The sequence below is a fragment of the Mandrillus leucophaeus genome, unplaced genomic scaffold (genome assembly GCF_000951045.1).
Source record: "Mandrillus leucophaeus isolate KB7577 unplaced genomic scaffold, Mleu.le_1.0 Scaffold1297, whole genome shotgun sequence".
Taxonomy (NCBI): Eukaryota; Metazoa; Chordata; class Mammalia; order Primates; family Cercopithecidae; genus Mandrillus; species Mandrillus leucophaeus.
This window is the reverse complement of record NW_012101251.1, coordinates 488,523-514,144: the sequence shown is the minus strand read 5'-3', so window position 1 is coordinate 514,144 and position 25,622 is coordinate 488,523. Positions and strand designations below refer to the sequence as shown.

At 43.9% G+C, this 25,622-nt stretch overlaps 1 protein-coding gene across 2 annotated transcripts; it reads left to right on the top strand.

Moving 5' to 3' along the window:
- The first annotated feature begins 530 nt into the window (after nucleotides 1-530).
- On the top strand, nucleotides 531-24,295 carry ZSCAN20 (zinc finger and SCAN domain containing 20). Of its 2 annotated transcripts, none has more exons than XM_011972534.1 (8): nucleotides 531-627; nucleotides 7,011-7,537; nucleotides 16,300-16,486; nucleotides 16,952-17,028; nucleotides 17,354-17,438; nucleotides 18,852-19,529; nucleotides 20,990-21,418; nucleotides 22,006-24,295. In XM_011972534.1, exons 2-8 carry the CDS (start codon nucleotides 7,121-7,123, stop codon nucleotides 23,262-23,264), a joined length of 3,132 nt encoding a protein of 1,043 aa, XP_011827924.1. In that variant the 5' UTR covers nucleotides 531-627; nucleotides 7,011-7,120; the 3' UTR covers nucleotides 23,265-24,295. The 2 variants fall into 2 exon arrangements, with proteins under 2 accessions (XP_011827924.1, XP_011827925.1); XM_011972535.1 differs by having other exon boundaries at nucleotides 571-631; nucleotides 20,993-21,418; nucleotides 22,006-23,438.
- The last annotated feature ends 1,327 nt before the right edge of the window (nucleotides 24,296-25,622 follow it).

The following is a 25,622-nucleotide window of genomic DNA, read 5'->3' as shown; positions in this document are numbered from 1 at the left end:
AGCCAGGCCCTGAGCTAATCGTTTTAGGTGTATTAGCTCACTGAAGGTTCACAAAACCCTGTGACATGGATGTCATTACTACCCTCATTTTAAGGGTGAAGAGAACGAGGTTCAGAATTCTTCCAAAGGCACACAACTTAGCTGTAAGCTGGAAATTGAAGCTACAACTGTCCAGTTCTCTCCTGCTTATAGGGCTGGTCACCTCTAGTCACTCTCTCTTCTTATTTCTTATTCTGTCTGCTTTGATCTCTCGGGGTCCGAGGCTCTCACTTCGACTCCTCAATAGAACCCGGCCCCCTTCTGCTCGAGTGCCCTCCCATTGGGCAGTGCTGTTATTCGGGAGCCTATGGAAAAGGCCGGGATCGCAACAGGTCCCGCCCCCATGTGTCGCGCCCATTCCGACTTGTTCTAGTGCCAGGGTCCGTGAGAAGATGACATATCTATTGGCTGAAGACGTCTGAAAGGCAGCAAACGGAGGGGGCCGCCCACCGGCGCTCGCGCGGTTCCTTCTGGGAATTGTGGTCTCAGACGTTCCATTCCCGGGGTGGCGCCGCTCGGACTCCGCGTCCCAGCATTCCCTGCACCAGCCCGGGAGCACTTCCGCCCTGTTGTGAAGTGGGTGTCTCGGTGGGTGAGTCCGGGTGGCGGGGCGGGGGCAGCTGAGACGCAGGCTCTGGGCTGGAGACTTAGGAGGTGGTGGTGACACAGGGGACTGGGGAAGGTGAGAGTGGAGAAAGAAGCTTATATGTGGGGGTGGAGGGTGAGGGACGGTCAGAGGATGTAGCGGCCGGAGATGGGAAGGGTCATACAGGGGTCGGGGATGAGGAGGCGACAGAGGGCCCTGGGAATGAGGAGGGCCTTAGAAAGGTCTGAAGGTAGGGGGTTGAGGGAGGTTTTGGAGGTGGGAGAGCCACAGAAAGGTCTGGAGACCACAGAGGAAAGGATAGAGGGTCTGGGGCCCTGGCAAGAAGTGAAGAGGGCCTGAGCTTGAAGCCTGACCTTAAAAATAGTGTTTCAATCTCAACCTTCCCGTCTAGAACAAGCATATCTAATTTGTTACCTCCCTAATGATTGTTACCTCTGGAACCCAGTGGATGGGACTGGCTATTGTGTTCTGCCCCAAACCTGCACTTCTTTCCTTATGCCTTATGGAAGTCACTGGCACCATCATCCCATTTACCTACCTACCTACCTACCTACCTACCTACCAACCTACCTACCTACCTACCTACCTACCTACTTACCCTCTGATTCCTCTTGCATTCTTCCACGTCCAAGGATCTTCCGGTCTTTCAATTTCTTTAATTTATTTTCAGTCGGCCTCTTGTAGGGTTTTTGCAGAAGCCTTTTCAGTTTCCCAGCATGAACACACACATTGCACCTAGTGTTATCTGTTTAACCTACAAATCTGATTATGCCTTCTGCTTGAAAACTTTCATTGCCTCCCATAACCTGTAAAGTCCAAACACATTGTCCTTCATAAACTCCTTTTGCAGCCTAATCTTCATGCACCTCACACTCCAGGGCTGTCAAGATTTTCCTCATTTCCTGGGTAGGCCATTTGGTTTTCTGTCATTATAAACGCTGTTCTCTCAGCTTAGAATATTCTCTCCTTGTCCCTCACCTTCTTTGCCAAGAGAACTACTTTAACTTAAAAAAAAAAAATTCAACTCTTACTTTGCTCAATTTCCTTAAGCAAGTTAAGTCACCCCCAACCCTCAGCTTCCATAAATTCTCCTATTACCACATTTGATCATAATTATCTGTGACTTGTGTGTCTCTTCCACTAGACTGTGAACATCTCCAGGACAAGAACAGTGTCTCAGTCACCTCTGTTTCCCCATTGCCCAGTCTAGAGCAGTAAACACTTGATGTAAAGCAGTAAATACTTGATGTATGTGTGAATGAAGACCATGCAGGGTAAGCTTTGCTATGCCAGCCTTGAAGACTTCTATTTCCAGTGGATTTCCAGGGCAGGAGCTTTAGTCTTCCCCTGCCTGGCAGGGCTATCTGCTGGAAGCTGAAGCTGATTCATTGCCAATGGGAGTTTAAGCCAGGGGTGACAAATACATGGAATGTGTGCTGCCAGTGCCCCTTCCTGTGTCCCTGGCAGTCATGGCTAATTGGTTGGTTCACAGCACATATTCACACAGTACTCAGAGCCCTCAGCACACTACTCTAGGCAGCCACTTCCAGTTGATTGAAGTTTCTGCTTTAAATGAAACCTATTTGCTCTCCCTAACTTAAGCCCTTATGTGTGAGGTCTGGTCAGCCTGCTTTAAGCCATAGCTTGGACTGTCAGCCAGATGGGCCTGACAGCCTTTGAGAGTACCCAGTTTTTTCTCTTTGGAGGTCGAAGACCAGTCTTGGCCTTTCCCATGGAACTAGAGAGCATCTTCTCTTCCCTTTTCACTGAGTGGGCTCCTCATGACACATTCATACTTACTACCCTAGGAGTCAAGATGCCCCTCAGCTTCCCTGTGTGTGTAAAGAGATCTTGATTTTGATGGCAGTCAGCACTTATCCCTCATGACCTGGGAGCCTCTGTACTCTTTCTAGGTCTTTGTGGATAGTGAAAGAGAGCTTTGAGATCACTTAGCTGAAGCTAAGTGGCAAAGCGACAGCCCATGCTGAATGAAGTCCACCATCATGCTTTATTTAATCTCGTAGTGTGTGAAATAATTTTGAGTTGCTTGCCAACATTTAAAAATCCAGAGTGCTAGCTTCTTTTGGAAAAACTAGCAGGCCTAGGAATATTCTGGGCATATGTTCCCCTGGCACTCTATAGTTGGCTGTAGTGCCCACCCAGTTCACTTCAGTCATTGACTCATTTACATTGCTAGGTCCTTATACCCATTTAAACTTGTAGCCACTGACTCTAGTTTCCTTCCCCCTTGCTCTACCCCGTCATACTAATTAAGGAACCTAGGGCAGCTGGTGAGTAGGATCAGGCTGTAAGCTGCAGCCTAACTAGGCAGCCACAGGGGCTACATGACTTGTCCAAAGTAACACAGCTGATTAGTGGCAGGAGTGGAATTAGAACCCCAGTCTGCTCACACCTGCCTTAACGTTCTTTCCACTCTCATCTTAGGAGTTTGGATGACTAGCACATATAGAGGAGGCTATAGGACGTGGTTAAGAAAAATGATTAGAGAAAAGGGATCTGGGCTTAGACCCTAACTCTGCCACTTGCTAGTTGTGTAACCTTAAGTGAATCTTCATAAACACTCAGTTTCCCTTTAGATAATTGAGGATATAGTACAGTCATACCTTAACAGATAATGATATTCTAAGGGTGAAAATCACTTTAGCTAAAAATTACAGTTAGCTTGAAAATCCTTTGGCAAGGAGCCATTTCAGAAACGAACACGCTGCCTTTCAATAAATAAACTAATCAGCACAGCCGGGCTTCTTGTTTGAACATTAGATGAGAATTGGCTTGTGTTAGGGACTGTGTAATATGAAAGACACTTTACTCACCCTCAGTGGAAAGAGAAGCACGAGGGAATCAAGACCAACCTGGTGAATAGCAAAGTCCTTGGTGCCATCACCACATGCTTATTCTCGAACAGATAGTGAACGGAACTGTCTGCACTATTTAAATTATGCTGTTTCTCTCTTTCTTTCTTTTTTTTTTTCTTTTTCCCGAGACGGAGTCTTGCTCTGTTGCCCAGGCTGGAGTGCAGTGGCTTGATCTCAGCTCATTACAACCTCCGCCTCCTGGGTTTAAGCAGTTCTCTTGCCTCAGCCTCCCAAGTAGCTGGGATTACAGGTGCGAGCCACCATGCTCAGCTATTTTTTTTTTTTAATTTTTTTTATTTTTAGTAGGGATGGGGTTTCACCATGTTGGCCAGGCTGGTCTTGAACTCCTGACCTTGTGATCCACCTGCCTCAGCCTCCCAAAGTGCTGGGATTACAGGTGTGAGCCACCACGCCCAACTCTCTTTCTTTCTGATCTTTGTAGTGGAAGTTACAGGTCAGTGAAATGCAGCTCAACACCTAATGAGACTCCAGTTGCTGCCTGGAGGATTCAGTGAGATTATGAATGTGGAACACAGCGCTGTGCCTGGCACCTTGTGGGCACTCAGTAAAGGGGTACTCTTAGAAATTGGTGGTCCTAATGAGGCTCGATATTCCTGGTTCTCTGGGAACCGAGGAATGCCCCGGTCCATTTTCCCTTGTTCACTTCTGTGTGAAGTCAACCGGCTGTTGGCCGACTCTGTTGGCCTCTCTCTCCCCACAATAGCCTGCTATCCATACTTCAGTCTAACTTCCTTAGACTGGAAAAGGTTATGGTGATATATGGTCCCTGGGGCTTTCCGATTTCTATTTGAAACAAACCTTTGGGAGTTTCAAGTCTTTCCAGGAGAAAATACCTATTATCTGAGACTCTGAGCTTTGGGCCTGGTATGACTGCTAATTGCCTATTTTGTTGTGGTGTCCTCTTTATGCAGGAATGCAATTGTCTTTGCTTGCTTATTGACTGTCTGTCTCACTAGACTGTAATTTTCTTGAAGGTAGGGACTGTCAGTCCCAGCTACTGTTAGATCTGTAGCTTCCAAACAGGGTTTAGCAAGTACTCTCTAAATGATTGATGAATTATTCCTTGTGTGAGAGGGTGACAGAAATATGTTTGAACTCATGCATCAGTAAGGTTGTGGTTCAAAAAGAAATTTCATGAAAGGTGAATTCTTTAGTTTAATATAAATTATGGATCATCCGTATCCCATCAGGCTTTTGATATACCAGGTTTATTATTTTAATAAATGGTAATAAAACTTTTTAATGGCCCTGCTATTTATCAGATACTGGGTTGAGCACTGTGGATACAGCAATGAGTAACATACAATACTGGTTCTAGTAATATAGTCTAATGGGGCTGTCACATGTAGCAACTGGTAACTACAATAGTGTAGGATAATACCTATATTAGAGGTATGTACCAATTGCTTTGGGGATATAGGATTAGGGAGGCGATTCTCGGAGAGCAGGACATGAAAAGGGCATGTCAAGGAACTCCTATCAAAGGAGGTGACACTTGAGCTGGTAGTTGAAGGATGAGTAGGAAGTTGCCAGGTAGTCATGAGTGGTGCTTTAGGCCTCTTCCTAAGTATATGGAGGCCTTTAGGGCAATACTTTAATTTTTATTACCCTTGCCTTGTTTCTCTTCAGTCCGGTCAGATTGCCCAAAATGAAAAATACCACCATCTCTCCATTCGCAATTCAGTTATGTCGTTCCTACTTGGAAGCAGCTAATGATCTCCTTTGAGTGGGCATTTTTTTATGTCACCCAGACTTGTTGGGACAACACAGTGAGCTCAGTTTTTCAGATAACCCAGCATGGGTGCCATCAGAGAGGCTGTAATCTCCTTGGGGACAACATAGATACACATATCCTTCTCATACAGTGTCTCATACAGTGTAGAAAGTGGTAAGTGTCACAGAGACATGGAAATAAAAGAGAAAGGAATTCCTTTTGGCATGAGCAGGACGGTCATTTATTTTTTATCTAGTGTGCACAGAAAGGGATTAATTGTAATTCTTGCTTAATGATACACCATCATCATTAGTCGATCATTCATGACTTTATCATTTATTCAGTACTCCCTATATGTGCTGAGCACTGTGCTAGGTCTCTTGGGAAGCTAATAATCTAGTGGGTAAGAAAATTACAGTAAAGGATGATCAGGGCTATGGTAGAGAAAATGTAAGATGCTATGGGAGCTTGCGGTCGAGGACTGAATCTTGTTTCAGGTTGCAGGGAAGGCCTCATGGAAAAAGTGCAATTTAAGCTGAGACCTTGCTAGCTGAAGGAAGGGAGGAGCCCATTCCCAAAGGAGACCTTCCCAAAGAGGGGAAGGTTCAGAGGGCAGCTTGGTGTAAGATCTGGAAGCTGTGCTTCTGGAGCACCATGACTAGTGGACCATGGTAAAGAGATGAGTTGGAGACTTGGGTAAGGCTTGCACTTTAAAACCTGAGGGAAATGGGAGATCACTGGAGGGTGTTTAGCAGGGAGGTGGTGTAGTCAGGCTTTGATCTAGTTTGGTTGTTGTGCCAAGAATAGAGCAGAGGTTGGGGTGAGGTGAGTGGAGGCAGGGACGTGTTAGGAGACTGATCAGGTGGAAGACATGATGATTCTCTGCACTGAAGTGGTAGCATTGGAGTTGGAGATGCCAAGTGGACACAGCGTGGTGATGAATTGATTTGGATCTTAGAGAATGATAATGACCAGGTTTCTGGTGTGGAGAACTTGATGGCAGTGCCTTCACTGAAGGGGGAGCTTCAGAAGGCAGACATGATTGCAGGAGAAAATAACGAATCCAGTTTTTGACTCATTGAGTTTGAGGTGCCTAAGGGACAGTCAAGTAGAAGTGTCATGAAGGGGTTTGGATTTTGGGGTCCGGAGATCTGGAAACAGGTCCTTGCTGGAGTTTTAGGAGTCACGTATAGGGATGGTGAATAATGCCAAATGGGTGGGATGACCAGGGGATAGCATGGAGTTGTTGGATTTTGCAAGGAGAACATCAAGCTTTAAGATTCGGGAAGAAAGGCCTTATGGAGGGGGTGACATTTGGAACCCAATTTGAGGGAAGGTTGGACTTTGGACATGTGTAGGAGGGAGGAAGTCTATACTGGGCCAGATCATGGAGGTGTGGGATGCCAGGCTAAGGTGTTCAGTCATGACCTAGAGGATTGAATACTGTACTGTCTTCCTCCAAAGTGGGAGGCTCAAATGAGATATTAATTGACATTTTGTGAACACTCACTGTGTGTCAGACACTGGTCTAAGCTTTTTATATATATCCCTCATCTAATCAGCCCAGCAATCAAGTAAGGTAGGTGCTACTGGCTTTGGTGCGGGATTGTGGCCTCACTTCCTGCCTATAGGAAAGGAGCATCTCTTAGCACTTCTGCCCCCATGCAAAGGTGACGGAAGGTATGGGGTAAGGGGGATAATGAAGCTTCTGCATCCTTTTGCTTACACTCTATCATTTGTCTTTCTACCTTAGAGCTTTGGGGAGCAGTCCCTTTTCTAGGAGCCTCTTGAAGGACTCACCATAGATGCAGGAAGACATTGGATGAGGACAGCACAGCTGAAGTGAGGCGTCTAAGGTAGACAATGGCTGTGGCCCTGGAATCGCAAGCCCAGGCGTCTCTGCAGCCAGAGCCTGAAGAACTCCTGATTGTGAAACTGGAAGAGGACTCATGGGGATCAGAATCCAAACTCCGGGAGAAGGACCGCGACTCTGTCTCCAGCCCAGAGGCCTCCCGCCGGCGCTTCAGGCAATTCCAATACAGGGATGCAGCTGGACCCCATGAGGCCTTCAGCCAGCTCTGGGCTCTTTGCTGTCGTTGGCTGAGGCCGGAGATCCGTCTCAAAGAGCAGATCCTGGAGCTGCTGGTGCTGGAGCAGTTCCTGACTATCTTGCCTAGGGAGGTCCAGACCTGGGTGCAGTCACGCCACCCTGAGAGTGGTGAGGAGGCTGTGGCCCTGGTGGAGGATTGGCACCGAGAGACCAGGACTGCAGGACAGCCGGTGAGACAGTCTCTTCCAAGGAGTGGGTCAGGCAAGGCAGTGGGGTTGTGACTAGGTTAATAATTGCCAAATTCACAATAAAAATAACAATAGTTATTGAGAACTGACACTTATTGACCACTACTGTATACCAGTGTTCTAAGTGCTTTACATGTGTTAACCTACTTAGTCCTGTCAACAATTTAATGAGATAGGTACTGTTATCCTGATTTTACCAGTGAGAAAACGGAGACAGAGAAAAGATAGGTAAGTTGCCCGGGTCTGAACAGCTGCTAGATGGTAGAGTCAGGATTTGAACTCAGGCATTCTAACTCTAAAGCTTGTATGCCTAACCACTACTCCAGACTGCCTCCCACTACCATATTCACAATATGATTAACTTGTGTTTTATACCTAACAAAACCTTTTTACATATGTGATCTCTCTGAGTGCTTATAGCAGTAATGTAGATAGACAGAAATAGTACTGTTGCCCCCATTTTATAGATTAAACTAAGAACCAAGAAGTTGGCCAGGAGTGGTGGCTCACACCTGTAATCGTAGCACTTTGGGAGGCTGAGGCAGGTGGATTGCTTGAGCTCAGGAGTTCAAGACCAGCCTGGGCAACATGGCGAAACCCTGTCTCTACAAACAGTGCAGATGAAACAAAACAAAATGCCAAGTGGCCCACAAAGGTCATCAGTGAGTAGACCAGAGCCTAAAGCCAAATCCTTAGGTTCCAAGGTCATTGTTCTTTCTACCGCATATCAGATGCCTCCTCTGCAAACCATGGGAATTAAAATACCTTTGAGCCATAAGGCTCAAATGAGATATTAATTGACATTTTGTGAGCACTCACTGTGTGTCAGATACTGGTCTAAGCTTTTTATATATGTCCCTCATCAACCCAGCAGTCCAGTAAGGTAGGTGCTATTATCATTGCCATTTGTCAAATGGGTAAACACAGATGGAGAGATCAGTAACTTATCTAACTTTATATAACTGTGTGATAGAGCTGAGGTAAGGGAAATGAAAGTATGGATTTAACATTTGCAGTTTCAACAATTTGCAAGTGACCACCGAAGGCCCATGATGTAATGCATAGTTTTGCTATGACACAAATTTTGAATCCTGCTTCAAAGCTGGTATATGTAGAACAGATCCTTTGGCTGGATCCAGAACCTTCATCTAAACATGACTGTTTTTCTCCACTTGTTATAGTTAGTAATTCTTGTGATATTTTACTTACCCACATTTTGCTGGGGGAAATTACAGGTTTGGGAACATATCCCTTGCAAATGGCAGGGGTTTTCTGTACATTTAAACTGTAAAGTTCTATACAGTGTGAGATTGGGGGAGCAAAGTTTAAGAACTGTGACTTTGTTCTTTGGATTCCTTTACAAACTGATTGAAGAGATAGGGAGAGTAATATATAAAGTTACAGAACTAAGTATAAGAGAGCGTGCCTTATTTTAGTATACCACCCCACCCCGCTATATTATTTCCTTTAAAGAAACCAGCTATTTGTCTTAAGTGGCAGTGAAGAAACAAATGGGAGTTTTAGGGCTTCAGAGTTGGAAGATAAAGAACTTGAGACCCAGAGATGAAAACTGATTTAAATCAGGGTCTTTATAATTCTTCATCTGTAAAATGAGAGGGTTGGACTAGACCAAAGGTTCACAAATTATGGCCCTGTGAGCTGACCAAAAGTTGAACTGCTTCTAAAATTGAGAAGAAAATAAGGTAATGGAATCTTCTCTATTATGTATTTTTGTTTTTACTGTGACTTTTTTTTTTTTTTATTTTTAAACTTTCCTACTTGCTCCTGAGTGCTCACAAATTTCAAAACAAATGGACAAGTAGCAGAGGAGCTTGTTTTTTTCAGGTGCAAATGTAGCTTACGATCTTACGTTGCAAGATATATAACTTAGTTACATTCTCTGCAAGTAAAATTTTTCAAGTCTTAATAACAGGATGAAATATAGTTATAATATTCGTCACAGTGAACCACCACCTGAAAAAGGTTGGTGCCTACAGGACTAAATGTCCCCTAAGATAGTTTCCTAAAAGGGATCTTTCAGCTCTGCTATTTTGTGATTGTTACCTTGTTTCTTCTGTCATCATCATCTTGTTGAATCCCCCTCTCCCTCAGATGCCCGCTCCATCAGGTGCACAGGGATTTTTTAAAAACAGGCTTTATTTTTTAGAGCAGTTTTAGGCTCACAGCAAAATTGAGGAGAAGGTACGGAGAGTTCACATCCCTCCCCCACAAACCTCCCTAACTATCAACATCCCTGCACCAGAGCAATGCATTTATTACCATTGATGAACCTACATCGATACATCAGTATCATCACTCAAAGTAGCAGTTTATGTTAGGGCTCTTAATGTTACTCATTCTGTATGTTTTGACAGAATGTATAACATTAAAAACCCTATTATAAACTGTATCTACCATTATAGTGACGTAGTAACATGTGTCTACCACTGTAGTGACATATAGAGTAGCTTCACTGCTGTAAAAACCCTCTGTGTTCTACCTGTTTATTCCTCCTTTCCCGCAACCCCTGGCAACACTGATCTTTTTACTGTCTCCATAGTTTTGCCTTTTAAAAAATGTTACATAGCTGGAATCATACAGTATATAGCCTTTTCAGATTGGCTTCTTTTACTTAGTAGTATACATTTAAATTTCTTCCATGTCTTTTCATGGCTTGTTAGCTCATTTCTCTTTAATGCTTGATAATATTCCGTTGTGTGGATGCACCACAGTTTATTTATCTACTCACCTACTGAAGGACCTCTTGGTTCCATCTAAGTTTTGGCAGTTATGTATGAAGCCGCTGCAAATATTCATATGCAGGTTTTTGTGTGGACATAGTTTTCAGTTCATTTGGGTAAATACTAAGGGACATGATTGCTGGATCATATAGTAAGAGTATGTTTACGTTTGTAAGAAATTGCCAAACTGTAGTCCAAAGTGGCTGTACCATTTTGCATTTTTACTAGCAATGAATGGGAGTTCTTGTTGCCCCACATCCTTGCCAGCATTTGGTGTTTCGGATGTTGGCCATTCTAGTAGGTAGATAGTGGTATTTTATTGTTGTTCGAATTTGCAATTCACTAATAACCTACCATGTTATACATGTTTTCATATGTTTACTTGCCATCTGTATATTTTCTTTGGTGAGGTGACCGTTCAAGTCTTGCCCATTTTTAAATTGGGTTGTTTGTCTTCTTACTGTTGAGTTTTAAGAGTTCTTTGTATGTTTGGGGTAACGGTCCTTTATCAGATGTGTGTTTTGCAAATATATTCTCCCAGTCTGTGGCTTGTCTTCTCATTCTCTTGACAGTATCTTTCATAGAGCAGAATTTTTTAATTTTAATGGAGTCCAGCTTATCAATTATTTCTTTCATGGATTGTGCCTTTGATTTTGTGTCTAAAAAGTCATTACTATACCTAACATTATCTCATTTTTCTCCTATATTTTAGGAATTTTGTAGTTTTTCATTTAACATTAAGGTCTGTGATCCATTTTGAGTTGATTTTTGTGAAGGATATAAGATTTTTTTTTTTTCATGTAATATCCAGTTTTAGTATCATTTTTTGAAAACATTATCTTTGATTCACTGTATTACCTTTACTCCTTTATCAAAATTCAGTCGACTGTCTTTATGTGGAACTATTTCTGGGGTCTCTATTCTGTTCCATTGATCACTTTATTCTTTTGCCAATACCACACTGTCTTGATTACTGTAGCTTTATGGTAAATCTTGAAGTCAGGTGTGTCAGTCCTTTGGTTTTTTTCCTTCTCCTTCAATATTGAGTTGGTTATTCCAGGTCTTTGCTTCTTCATATAAACTGCACATGGCCAGGTGCAGTGGCTCACACCTGTAATCGTAGCACTTTGAGAGGACAAAGCAGGCTAATTGCCTGAGCCCAGGAGTTTGAGAACAGCCTAGGTAACACGATGAAACCCCATTGCTATTGAAAAAAAAAAAAAAAAGCAAATGAACAAAAAAGACTTTACAGTTTGTTGATATCCACAGGATAAACTTCTGTGATTTTGACTGGGCGTTAAATCTGTAGATCAAATTGGGAAAAGCTGACATCTTGATGACAGTGAGCCTTTCTATCTGTGAACATGCAATATCGTTCCATTTATTTAGTTTTTCTTTGACGCCTTTCTTTTTTTCCACATGTAAATCTTCTACATATTTTCTTAGATTTATGCCTAAATACTTCATTTTTTTTTTTTTGGAGGAGAATGTAAATGTTATTATGCCTTTAATTTCAAATTCTACTTGTTTCATTGTTGGTATATAGGAAGGCGATTGACTTTTGCATATTTGCATATTTGTACCCTGCAACCTTGCTATAACTGCTTATTAGTTCCCAGAGGTTTTTTTTTGTTGATTCTTTCAGATTTTCTACATAGACAATCATGTCATTTGTTAACAAAGACAGTCTTTTTCATTCTTCCCAATCTACGTACCTTTTGTTTCCTTTCTTATCTTGTATTAGTCTGGACTTCCAGTATGAAGGAATAGTGAGAGAGAACATCCTTGTGTTTTTCCTGGTCTTAGTGCAAAAGCATTATGTTTCTTACCATTAAGTAGGATGTTAGCTGTAGGTTTTCTGTAGATGTCCTTTATCAAGTTGAGGAAGTTCCCCCCTATTCCTAGTTTGCCAAGTTTTTATCATGTGTATTGGATTTTGTCAAATGCTTTTTCTGCATCTGTTGATATAATATATGATCATGTGATTTTTCATTTTTTGTCTGTTGATGTGATGGGTTACGTTAACTGATTTTCAAATGTTGGACCAGGCTTGCATACCTGGGATAAATCCCACTTGGTTGTAGTGTGTAATTTCTTTTTTATACATTGTTGGATTTGATTTGCTAATATTTTGTTGAGGATTTTTGCATCGTTTTTTTTGTTTGTTTGTTTTTGAGATGGCATCTCGTTAGTTCTGTCGCCTAGGCTGGAGTGTAGTGGCATGATCTCAGCTCACTGCAACCTCTGCCTCCCAGGTTCAAGCGAGTCTCCTGCCTCAGCCACACGAGTAGCAGGGACTACAGGCACCCGCAACCACACCTGGCTGATTTTTGTGTTTTTAGTAGAGATGGGGTTTCACCATGTTGGCCAGGCTGGTCTCGAACTCCTGACTTTGTGATCTGCCCGCCTTGGCTCCCAAAGTGCTGGGATTATAGGTGTGAGCCACCGCACCTGGCCGATTTTTGCATCTTTGTTCATGATGAATATTGGTTTGTAGCTTTCTTGTCTTGTAAGTAATTTCTTTGGTTTTGGTATTAGGGTAAATGCTGGCTTTATAGAATAAATAAGGAAATATTCCCTCTGCTTCTATCTTCTGGAGGAGATAGTAGAGAATTGTTATAATTTCTTCCTTAAATGTTTGGTAGAATTCACCAGTAGACCCATTTGAGCTTGATGCTTTCTGTTTTGAAGGTTATTAATTATTCAGTCAATTTCCTTAATAGATATGGGCCTATTCAGATTGTTTATTTTTGTGTGAGTTTTGGCAGATGGGGTGGGTAAAGGAATTGGTCTTTTTCATCCAGGTTATCAAGTGTGTGGCCACAGATATTCCTTTATTAACCTTTATGTAGTTTATAATATTCTTTTATTATACTTTCATTGTCCATGGAATCTGTAGTGATATCTCTGTTTTCATTTCTGATATTAATAATTTGTCTTCTGTCTTCTTTTCTTTTTTATTTTTGAGACAGATTCTTGCTCTGTGACTCCGGCTGGAGTGTAGTGGTGGGACCTTGGCTCACTGCACCCTCCGCCTCCTGGGCTTAAGCAATCCTCCTGCCTCAGCCTCCCACGTAGCTGGGACTACAGGACCACACCACCAGGCCCAGCTAATTTTTGTATATTTTTTGTTGTTGTTGAGATGGGATTTCACCATGTTGCCCAAGCTGGTCTTGAACTCCTGGGTTCAAATGATCCACTGCCTTGGCCTTCCAGAGTGCTGGGATTACATGTGTGAGCCATCGTGCCTGGACTGTCTTTCTTCTTAGTCTGACTAGAGGCTTATTGATGTTATTAATCTTTTCAAAGAACTAGCTTTTGGTTTTGTTGATTTTCTGTATTGATTTCCGGTTTTAAATATCATTATTTCTGCTTTAATTTTTATTTCTTTTCTTCTGCTTACTTTGGATTTAATTTGCTCTTCTTTTTTCTAGGTCTTATGTTGGTGTACCTGTGTCCCTGGACTCTGACCTTTGCCAGTGCTTCCCAATTTTTTCCCCATCTGAGGTGGCACAGGATGCCTAGAGGGGGCTGCATTGGGTATTTCTCATCTTCCATGTGGAAGAGTAGAGGGAGCTGGAATCGCATATTTCTCTTCCGACAGTTAGGTTAGGCTTTGGTAAAACAGTTTCTGCTGAGGACAGGCATTACTAAGAAGAGCAGCGTGCCCTGGCATATTTCAAAATGGTTCCTTTTTCCTGCCATCTGCCATAAGCAAGAAGAGATTTTTCTCTGATATTAACTGTGAGGATCTGGTTGAACTCCTGGAGATAAAACTTATGAAAATGTGCCCCTGCTCAGTAATTAAGTGCCCTGGAGTTTTTACCTCTCAGAGTTGTCCGCACTGTCCTTCCAGCAGTTCGTCAATTACAGTTTAGGTTTTTCTCCCTGGCACTAGTTCCCACAGACGCTTCTGCTCTACTAAGTTGTGATTCTCTGATTCTACCTGTTTGTCTCTCCAATTTTGGGGAGAGTGGTTTGTGGCCTCACTTCTCTGACAGCTCTAAGAAGAGTTGTTGATTTTTCAGTTTGTTCAGCTTTTTACTTGTTACTATAGAGTCTAGAGTGGCAAATTCTAGACTCTACAGACTTCTTGGAAACTAGAAGTTTGACCTACTAATTTTTTGCCTTCTGGTTGTCACTTGAATCTACTTCTTTCTGTGTCCAAAACTACTATCCATGGAATCAGAGTCTTTGCTTAGGGATGGTAATGGTTGGAGGAACTGGGGTTGAGAGTAAAGATTGTTGTTGAATTTAGTCACACCGTTCCTCTGTAGATTATAATGATAACAAAGTGAATTTTTTTTAACATGACCATATAAGAAGATTGATTGATAAGCAGATGTTTTCTCCCTGTGAAGTCACACAGGACACTGGTGGATCTTCTTATTTGGAATGGCCCTTGATGCTCGTGGCCCATTCCTATATGTCTTCTCAATGGTAAAAATCCTTCTCTGTGAGTGGATTTGGATTTTCAGGCCAACCAAAAAAGTTTTACAGCTAAGTTTGGCAAACTCAGTAAGTTAATGAAGATAGTTGTTGTTATTTTGGTTCGAAAAAATAAGACTCAGAGCAGTATATCTAGTCATAAGTTTTTGTATACAAAAGAGGGAAGCTAAGAATACACATTTACATTTGCTTGTATCTAGAAAGAAACTCTAAAAGAATGAAGAACATGGATTTCCTGTGATGAGAAGAGGGGAAAAGAACAGGATCGACGGGATGGAGATGGATGGGGGTGGGGCATTTTCACTGAATATACCCCTGTATGTATTTTCTGTTTTTAAACCATGTGAGTCTATTATCTATTGAAAAAAAATTGAAATACATTTTTAAAAGTTAGGTGTTTTTATAAAGTATTGAGATTGTTATATTGTTGAGGTTTTACAGCCAGGATAACACCTTGACCTCTCTACCTCTGAACTTGGAACCAGCTGAGAAATAGAGATAAGAAATTAGCTGTATGATTGATGAAGTTGACTGGGTAATGTTATTTTAGTTGATTATTCCTTTTTGTTTTAAATATCTTCTCTATATCTCTGAGTACCTTTTTCTTTTTGCCTGAAATCCAACATTGAAATGAAAATTGCCACTTCCTTTTTCCTTTTGAGTTAGAGTGCCTTGTCTTTTGCGTGTCCTTCTAGTTTAAGATTAACAACACGTACTTTTATCTTATTTTAAAATTCCAGCTAATTTCTTTTTTTGAGACAAGATCTCACTCTGTTGTCCAGGCTGGAGTGCAGTGGCATGATCATAGCTTACTGTTACTTCAAACTTCTGGGCTCAAGTGATCCTTCTGCCTCAGGCTCCTGAGTAGTTGGGGGTACAGGCATGTGCCACCATACCTGGTTAATTTTATTTATTTATTTACTATAGAGGTGAGGGTCTTGCTGTGTTGCCCAGGCTGGTCTTGAACCCTTGGCGTCAAGTGATTCCCCTGCCTCAGCCTCCCAAAATGCTAGAATTACAGGCATGAGCCACTGCACCCAGTCTCCATCTATAATTCTTTGCCCTTTTTAAAATTTTTATTTTAAAAATAGCTTTGTCTTTCAGCAGAGATATTTAGAGCAATTGCATTTGGTGTTATGATTTTATCTTTTTTTCCTGTTTTTATGCTTCCCTTTGCCTTTTAATATGCAACTTGGTAACTTTTCTCTCTCTTTGATCACTTAAAAACTAAGCAACCTATTTTTGATGCTTATGGGTTATTTTGTAATGTTACACAAATTTTACATAATTTATCTCTGTGGATCAAAAATGTTTTAAACAGTGGCACTCTCATTGAAACACTTGGATAGCCACCGTGTGTTCAACAGACAGTTCTCATTTGGTGGTATAAATGCTGATCTACCTACCGAACTCACTCTGATGGCTTTCTCATCCTACTTCAAGTCATTTTGGATCTTAAAAGAGCCTGTTAGCCTCTGGACCACAGTTATACTCAAAATACCGAAGTGGATCTTACTGAATTGATGAGTGGGAATTTTGGCTATTTGTGTGTAGGAACTGGAATTGTATACAGAAGAGACCAGGCCCTTAAAGACAGGGGAAGAATCTCAGAGCTTCCAGCCGCAGCCAGTGGATCCCTGGCCTGAGGGACAGTCCCAGAAGAAGGGGGTGAAGAATACATGCCCTGACCTTCCCAATCATCTAAATGCCAAGATGGCACCACAGCCTTTGAAAGAGAGTGGTGAGTACAAGAATCTGAGAACATTAGGGAATGAGGCCTTCTGCAGGGGAGAGGAATGGGAGGTGAGGAAGGGTGCATGGGGAAGAAGGATGTGCAGAATTCAAGGCAAGGGATAGGCTGTAGTGTGGTGGGCACACTTACTGAGAAGTAAGCAAGCGTCGTAAAGAGGCTGTGGCTGTGGGTGATGCCAGCATGCCCCACTGTAGCTGGAGTCCTGCAGCAGGTGCAGGCTGGGACAGGAGTGGGTGGTGACCACAGGAGGTCAGGGCTGGCCTGACACATGGCACACCACTCACAGCAGCTTAGGAGCTACACACTCTAGAAGAGAAATAAAGGGGAAGTCTGCACTGGCCATAGGGATAGCCCCAGCTTGATCCAAGTGTGACTTTTGGAAAGCCAATCTCAGAGGGAGGTGATTTTTTGGGAATCAGAGCTTGGGTTTCAGAGACTTTTTCTTTTCCTCAGCTGTCCTCACTCCCCGAGTCCCTACTCTCCCAAAGATGGGGAGCGTTGGAGATTGGGAGGTGACAGCTGAGTCCCAGGTAAGCTGCTATTCGTTCTTCCTTTCCTGTCATTGCTGCTCCTGTGCTCTTGCCCACCCAGTGTTCCTCCTCTCTCTCCATGACCTCTACTCAGCAAAAGGGCATGAGGCCCAGGGTGTTAGCCTTTGCCCTTCACCCCCAGTCTGCTGCGCCCCAAACATCCCCAAACACATGTATGTACCAAACGGCCATCCTGCTCCTTATGATGCCAGCTTCACACATGGTATCCCTCTGTTCCCATCATCTTTCCTGGGGCCTGCTAGGGTTCCTAGGCTGTTGTCAAAGGTCAGTGATGTTTGGGGTCCTTGTCTTGTGCATCTCGTAGGAAGCCCTGGGCCCTGGCAAACATGCTGAGAAGGAGCTCTGTAAAGAACCCCCAGGAGACGACTGTGGGAACAGCGTGTACCTGGGTAAGGAGATGTGTCCTCTGAAGGTGATGTTGTCATGCTTCTGATACACTCAGTTCCCAAAGAGGGTTTTGCCACTCCTTTAAGAATCATGGCTCTGCAGTCTCTGGAATTTCAGACATAGGAAGAAGACTTGCCCTTTGTAGCCAGCACTCTCATGGCAGGGATGGAGGCTGCCTGGAGATGGGGTGGCAGGATGGCTTCCAAGAGCCTGCCCTCTCTGGGCATATTAACTTCCTTACCTCAGTCCATTCATCACAGACCAGGGGCCAGGCCTGGCCTGCTGTCTCGGAAATCTGATTTTTTTTCAGCATTGTAAATAGGATCTCTCTCTCAGGCAGACTTCAGTGAACTAAACCTATGAGACCAGTGAATTAAACCCAGAAGGAATAAATGTCACAGAGTCCAAAATACCTGAAGCCCATATAACCAGCACAGACTCCTTTCTCTGTGGGCACTCCTATGTGGCAAGTCAAATAATAGGGAGCCGTTTCCCTGTGGAGCCCGGGATCACTGTGCGGGGAGTTAGACACGTGAATAGCTGAAATAGAAGAGACTCTGATAGGCGTGACTCATGGTAAGTTTAGATACCGGAAGCTTACTGGCTACTTGCTTGACAGTGGAACCCCTTTTTACACATGGTATCTGAGGGAGATAGTGTTCAAATGAACAGACTTTGGGAAATGCTGAATTAGATTGTCCCTATGCCTTTCGAAACCCTTTTCATCTAGTTTTCTTCAAGTATTTATTTTAATTAGAGGCTTCCTATTTTGTTAGGGCTGGGAGCTGTTGGGATAGCAGTCCTTTAAACATAGCTAACTTTTAAAATTAAGGAAATTTATTTTCTCACATTATTAGAAGTCCTGAGGAGGACATGCTCCAACCACAGTACAGATTAGCTGAGCAATGTCCTAGTGGGTCTTTGTTCTTCTTTCTGTCTGCCATCCTCAGTGTTAGCTCCATATTAAAGCTGTTTTGTTTCATGGTCAAAAGATAGATGCTGGTGGTGGCAATGGATGCCTAGCAGGACAGAGACTTACTAACACACACACACACAGACACACACACACACACACACCCCCCTTTCCTCCAGCTGTGGAGTTCAGTCTGATTGGGCCAGTTTAGGTCATGTGCCCATCTGTGGACCAGTGAGTCACTCTTATATGATGTTTCATGTTTCATAACAACAACAACAACAAACAAATGAACCGAGCAAACAGGTCACTTAACATTTCTCATATGGTGGTCGTGTTACCTCTTCTCTCTCCCTATTCCTGCAGACATTTTATTGGATCAGCATGGGAATTTCTCGTCAGCCTCTTGCAAGGAAAAGATAGAAGTTTCAGGGAGATTTTGGACAAACATGCTGCTCAGCAGACTGTTTCTACTCTGTCATTTCTCTTCTTCCTTTTGTAGGAGTTCCAGTTTCAAAACCAAGTATCACCTCTGAGAAAGAGCAAGGACCAGAGTTTTGGGGTCTAAGTCTTACAAATTCTGGGAAAAGGAGCGCTGCAGCTTACAGCCCGGATAATGAGCCAGCTCAGGCATTGACCTGGAGGGATTCAAGAGCCTGGGAGGAACAATACCAGTGGGATGTGGAGGACATGAAGGTGTCAGGTGTTCACTGGGGCTATGAGGAGACCAAGACTTTCCTGGCAATTTTGAGCGAGTCTCCTTTCTCTGAAAAGCTCCGGACTTGTCACCAGAATCGCCAGGTATATCGGGCCATAGCAGAGCGGCTAAGGGCAAGGGGCTTCCTGCGGACACTGGAGCAATGTCGCTACAGGGTCAAAAACCTCCTACGGAATTACCGGAAAGCCAAGAGCAGCCGCCCACCAGGTACCTGCCCCTTCTATGAGGAGCTGGAGGCCCTGGTCAGGGCTCGGACAGCCATCAGAGCCACAGATGGCCCAGGAGAGGCCTTGGCACTCCCCAGGCTCGGGGATAGTGATGCAGAGATGGATGAGCAGGAGGAAGGGGGCTGGGAGCCTGAAGAAATGGCAGAAGACTGTAACGGTGCTGGCCTGGTCACTGATGAGTCTACCCAGGCGCCCAGGATTGCAGGGGCCCCAGCCCTGTTCCAGAGCCGTATTGGTAAGAACATCGGGGTTTAGTCAGATTCAGATTCCAACCCTCCTACCAGCTAGACTGCTATTCCCTGAGGTCAGGGCACAGGCTGCAAGTCTGGATTGAAGCCACTAGAGTGAAGAGCTACGTTCTTTAGGTCATCCTCAAACTCCAACTCTCTTTTCCCGTGACCAAGTCTCTTTGCAAAAGTCTTCTTAGTTATAGAAGGAAACATTTTTAAAGCCTTAAGGGGCCTCAAAGAGTGAATCTGGCATTTCCAAAAGTGTGTCACTGGTAGTATGGGATGGTCATCGACGTTACATGAATGAACTTGAAATTCTTGTATTTATATATTTCTCTTAATTTGTATGAGTGCATCAACCTGTGATTTCACAGATAGCAAATTTAGGTAAAGAGTGATGGCGAGTGAAATATTGAACAGATAATGGCAGAAATCATGACAGCGTAGACTTGAATAATCAATGTCTGGGAAACACCCAGTCATTGTAAAGGTGCAAACATGGAAGTCCAAGAGATGAGGCGTCTTATAGACACACAGGTAGGAGCAGAGCCCGGATCAGAGCCCGTGGCTCCTGCCTGCCGGTTTTACATGGTTGCCTTCCTGGGCTACATCACTTTCCTGCGGAGGAGCTGAGACTAGACCACCTCCTTTTCATTCCTCTGCAAAGGAGGAAAGTGTGTCCTCATTTGGCCTTTCTTGCAGGACTATTTGAAATTCATTTATGTCTCTAATCTTTAGGAATTCTTAGTTTTCATGTTTTATTAAAAGGAGAATTTATGGCCAGGTGCTCACGCCTGTAATCCCAGCACTTTGGGAGGCTGAGGCGGGCAGATCATGAGGTCAGGAAATCAAGACTATCCTGGACAACATGGTGAAACCCCTTCTCTACTAAAAAAAAATACAAAAATTAGCTGGGTGTGGTGGCGCACGTCTGTAATCCCCAGCTACTCGGGAGGCTGAGGCAGGAGAATTGCTTGAACCCGGGAGGTGGAGATTGCAGTGAGCCGAGATTGCATCACTGCACTCTACCCTGGCGACAAAGTGAGACTCCATCTCAAAAAAAAAAAAAAAAAAAAAAAGAATTTATAAAATAAATAGAGGACAGGTATTGAGTGAATATGGGGAAAATCACATGCATCCCGGTTACAGGCTTTTCCCTGAACTAATCAGCAAAGCCAGGGGCATGGGATCACCTGATATAACTGATATAATATGACTACCCAAGTCCTCACCTTCAGCCAAGACTTGAAGTGTTAATAGAATCTCTTAGAAGAGAGTGAGGGTGGGAAGCTCTGGCTGACTGTCCTAGCATGCCCCTGAGAAGCAAAGGGATATTGCCCAGGTACCTGGATAGTTTCTGACATGCCTATGTTCTAGGTATTTCGAAGGGCAGGTGACTCTATTCTCTGATGACCTAGGCACATCTCATTAAGTCTCACAGTTCTCAACTCTTCACTCCTGACAGCAGGTGTGCACTGGGGCTATGAGGAGACCAAGGCCTTCCTGGCAATTCTCAGTGAGTCCCCATTCTCGGAAAAGCTTCGCACCTGTCACCAGAACAGCCAGGTGTACCGGGCCATCGCAGAGCGGCTGTGTGCTCTGGGCTTCCTGCGGACACTGGAGCAGTGTCGCTACAGATTCAAAAACCTCCTTCGAAGCTACCGGAAAGCCAAGAGCAGCCACCCACCAGGGACGTGTCCTTTCTATGAGGAACTGGACTCACTGATGAGGGCTCGGACTGCAGTCAGGTCCATGGGGACCGTCCGGGAGGCTGCAGGTCTCCCTAGGTGTGGGCAGAGTAGTGCTGAGACTGATGCCCAGGAGGCCTGGGGTGAGGTGGCCAATGAAGATGCTGTCAAACCTCCAACCTTGTGTCCTAAAGCCCCAGACATGGGTAAGCCTGGAGTAACTGGATGTTCTCAAAATCTGTGGGCATGTGGAGAGAGTGAGGAAGCCAGGCTCATTACCTTTTGTCTCTTAACTAAAAGAGAGAATGGTATTGAATAGGAAAAAGATATCAGATTATCCAGTCTTAAGCTTTGTGTGAATCAGTCAGTCAGTCAGTCAGTCATTCTATCTTTTACTAGGTGTATCTGGGCAGTTAGAGACTTTATTCAATCCAGTATGACACAGGATATATGGAATGTACTAGAAGGAGGAGGTGTTCATGATTGAGTACTAAGATAGAGGAGTTTTCCAGGGAAACAGGTTGTCTATGGCTGCTGGGCTGAGCCCCATGGCTCACTTGGTGAGGTCACCATGTCCCAGAGTCCATTCCTCAGCTCTGCAGGACAGAAATATTTGTATGTACCAAAACTTGATCAATTTCATGTTAGTCACATTTATAAGATGTGAGATATAAGATATAAGAATCAAATTCATGTTAGCGAAATTCACAGATGTACGATACAGACACACACCCACACACACATATGCTAACTAATGAATGAAGAAAAACTGCATTTCTGTCCATTTTTTCAGGTTTTGAAATGAGGCATGAGGATGAAGACCAGATTTCAGAGCAGGACATTTTTGAGGATTTGCCTGGAGCCTTATCAAAATGTCCTACAGAAGCTGTTTGCCAGCCTCTTGACTGGGGAGAAGACAGTGAAAATGAAAATGAAGATGAAGGGCAGTGGGGAAATCCTTCACAGGAACGGTGGCAAGAAAGTTCTTCTGAAGAGGACTTAGAAAAACTTATTGACCATCAAGGCCTGTACCTTGCGGAGAAATCCTACAAGTGTGACACATGCATGAAGAGCTTCAGTCGGAGCTCCCACTTCATCGCCCACCAGCGAATCCACACAGGTGAGAAGCCCTACAAATGCCTTGAATGTGGAAAAAACTTTAGTGACCGCTCTAACCTCAATACCCATCAGAGAATCCACACTGGAGAGAAGCCCTATAAATGCCTTGAATGTGGGAAAAGCTTTAGTGACCACTCTAATCTCATCACTCACCAGAGAATCCACACGGGGGAAAAGCCCTATAAATGTGGAGAATGTTGGAAAAGCTTCAACCAGAGCTCAAACCTTCTGAAACATCAGAGAATCCACTTGGGAGGAAATCCTGACCAGTGTAGTGAGCCCGGGGGAGACTTTGCCCAAAGCCCATCTTTTAGTGCTCACTGGAGGAATTCTACAGAGGAGACGTCTCCTGAACAACCTCAAAGTATCAGTAAGGACTTGAATTCTCCTGGACCACACAGCACAAACTCAGGGGAGAAACTTTATCAGTGTTCTGAATGTGGAAGAAGCTTCTCTAAGAGCTCTGCCCTCATTAGTCACCAAAGAATCCATACAGGAGAGAAACCATATGAATGTGCCGAATGTGGGAAAAGCTTCAGTAAGAGCTCCACCCTGGCCAACCACCAGCGCACCCACACTGGAGAGAAGCCGTATAAATGTGTGGACTGTGGGAAGTGCTTCAGTGAGCGCTCCAAGCTCATTACACACCAGAGAGTACACACAGGAGAGAAGCCCTACAAATGCCTTGAGTGTGGAAAATTCTTCCGTGACCGTTCTAACCTCATTACTCACCAGAGGATTCATACGGGAGAGAAGCCGTATAAGTGCAGAGAGTGTGGGAAATGCTTTAACCAGAGCTCCAGTCTTATTATTCACCAGAGAATCCACACAGGGGAGAAACCCTACAAGTGCACAGAGTGTGGCAAAGACTTCAACAACAGTTCCCACTTCAGTGCTCACCGGAGAACCCATGCAGGAGGGAAGGCATCGTAGGGGACAGTTTTCCCAACAACAAAAGAGGACTCAGTGTGTATATCTTATATCATAAGATGTATGCTAGAGAGAAACTTTCCAATATTTAAGCTTGGTGTGTACCCAGGGAAGTTATCTAGGTATAAACCAGGTAATTTGGAAGTGAATTACAAATACTAAGGATCCAGATTTGAAGGCACTTTGCTTAAGTGTAATTTGTTTTTCTTCTGTAAAGACCCACACGGAATCCTCAGACTGTCCTTGTATTTGCTGTCATGTAAGAACTATGTCAGTATTTGAGCCAAACTGGCAACTTAGGAGATTAGAGTTAAATCAGTGGTCTTGAGCAGTGATTCCAAGCTCTCACTGTGCCTTCACACTGTCCATGTGTAATCCAGCCCATCAGCAGTGGTTCTCGTACTTTCTTAGTGGGGGCATATCCTTGGGAGAATGTTGAGATTCTGGTGAGAGAGGAGTTGGCCTAGAGCAGGCCACTGTGAGCTCAGCACAGAGTAGGAAGAACGGTGACATCGTTACAGAATCATTAATAGCAGCAATGGCTGGTGTTTATTGAGCTGTTGCTCTTTGGCAAGCTCTGTGCTAAGAACTTTGTATACATCATCTCATTTAATCTTCACAACAGCCCCAGGAGATAACTACTAACTTTCTCCCTATTTCCTAGAGGCTTGGAAAATTAAGTAACTTGCACTGGTCACACATCTGTAAGTGGGAGAGGCAGGATTCAACAGATCTGTCTGTCTTGAGTCTGTCGTGCTCTTATTGCTATAATGAGTTCCTATTCATGTTAGGTAGCTTAGGGGCCAGAATCTCAATGCACTTTGTAGACACACTTCCTGTTATAAAATTTCTACATTTTGAATTTTTTAAACAAATATGGAAATTGAGAATCCCTAAGGATTAAAGGACTTGGGATATTCAGAATTGGTGAAATGATTTGAGCAAGGATGAGCTATTATCAAAATACTTGATGCGAGTTTCCATCTTCTCAATAATATGGGTGAGAGATATAGGTGGGTTGAGATTGGGAAAAATATGTGGCCTAAGTAATTTTTCTTCCAATAAGATACTGCTTTGGCTAAGGAAATGGGATCTAAGAATTCTCTTTTTTCTCAGGGGTCAGTCCTGCTTCTTGCCACACTTGACTGATTGTAGGTTAACCCTAACAGAAGCCTGGGGTCCCTATATTTTTGCCTGTCTGGCCTTTCCTTTTGGCAAGCAGAAGCTTTATTCTTGGTCCCCATGCCAGGACTGAGGTGGAAGGTGCTGGTATGTATGGTTCTTGGTCCCCATGCCAGGACTGAGGTGGAAGGTGCTGGTATGTATGGTCATCTACTGAGAGGGCCTTGACCACTGTTCTGCGTTCCAGGTTCTTGGCACAATTTTACCCTGAGCCATCCTGTCCCAGGCCTGCCCAGGGCTTTCTGTATGTTGGCCCTTCACACTCGCCTCCCACATGGACAGGCTAAGTAAGAAAGGTTCACATAGGATGGTTTTAGCATTTGCAGCACTTTGGCCTCCAGAGTTTCTCCTTAGAAGGGTTTAAAACTGTTGACCAAGGACTTCAGTTTCCACAGGACTTTAAAGGAAAATCCCCCTCCTGCCATCCTCTTATGACACTGGGATGTGTTCATAACCTGCTTGTTTCATGGACTGGGGAAGTACCTATCAGATAGTGGATGTGAAGCAGCCTTGAAGAATGGAGCTTTTATTAACACACAAGGAAACCGGTGGAGAGATTTGCTACTCCCACAGAGTGAGATCCCTTCTTAACCCCTTCCCCTGCTTCAGAACCTCCCTTCCCAAGAACCAGCCCCACTAGGATCACCGTCAACTCCCTCCCAGTTTACCTTTCCTGGCCCACATTCTCTCTGCGAGGCAGGGGTCATGGGATGAACCCTGGGTAGAAGTTAGCAGATGTCAGTAACTGCAGTAATACAGTGATATTGTCTAATAATGTGAGCTGAGAGGAAGGATCCTGAGGTGAGGGAGAGGGAAGGAGTTCCAGGGAAAGGCACTGTTGTATGGAATAGCATGGATTCAGGGTGGGGGTGTATGATGGGAGGTTGGAAACAGGGAGCTGGTATTAGAGGGGTGCTGGGGCAAGGTCACTGAGTACCTCACATATAAATGGAGTGTCAACACCAGGCCTGGGGCAGTGTTCAGATGTGCATGGTTGAAATCTGACAGCTGAATGGAACTTGGATATGCTGCAATTAGGATGGCCTGTTGGGACACTGTTGTGATATTTCAGCTAAAGGCTAGGGTCTGAACTAGAGCAGTGGTGACACTGAGGAGGAGGGAATGAATGGGAGAGATCTCAGAGGCAGATGGGAGGACATCAGAGGAAAGCTAGAATGC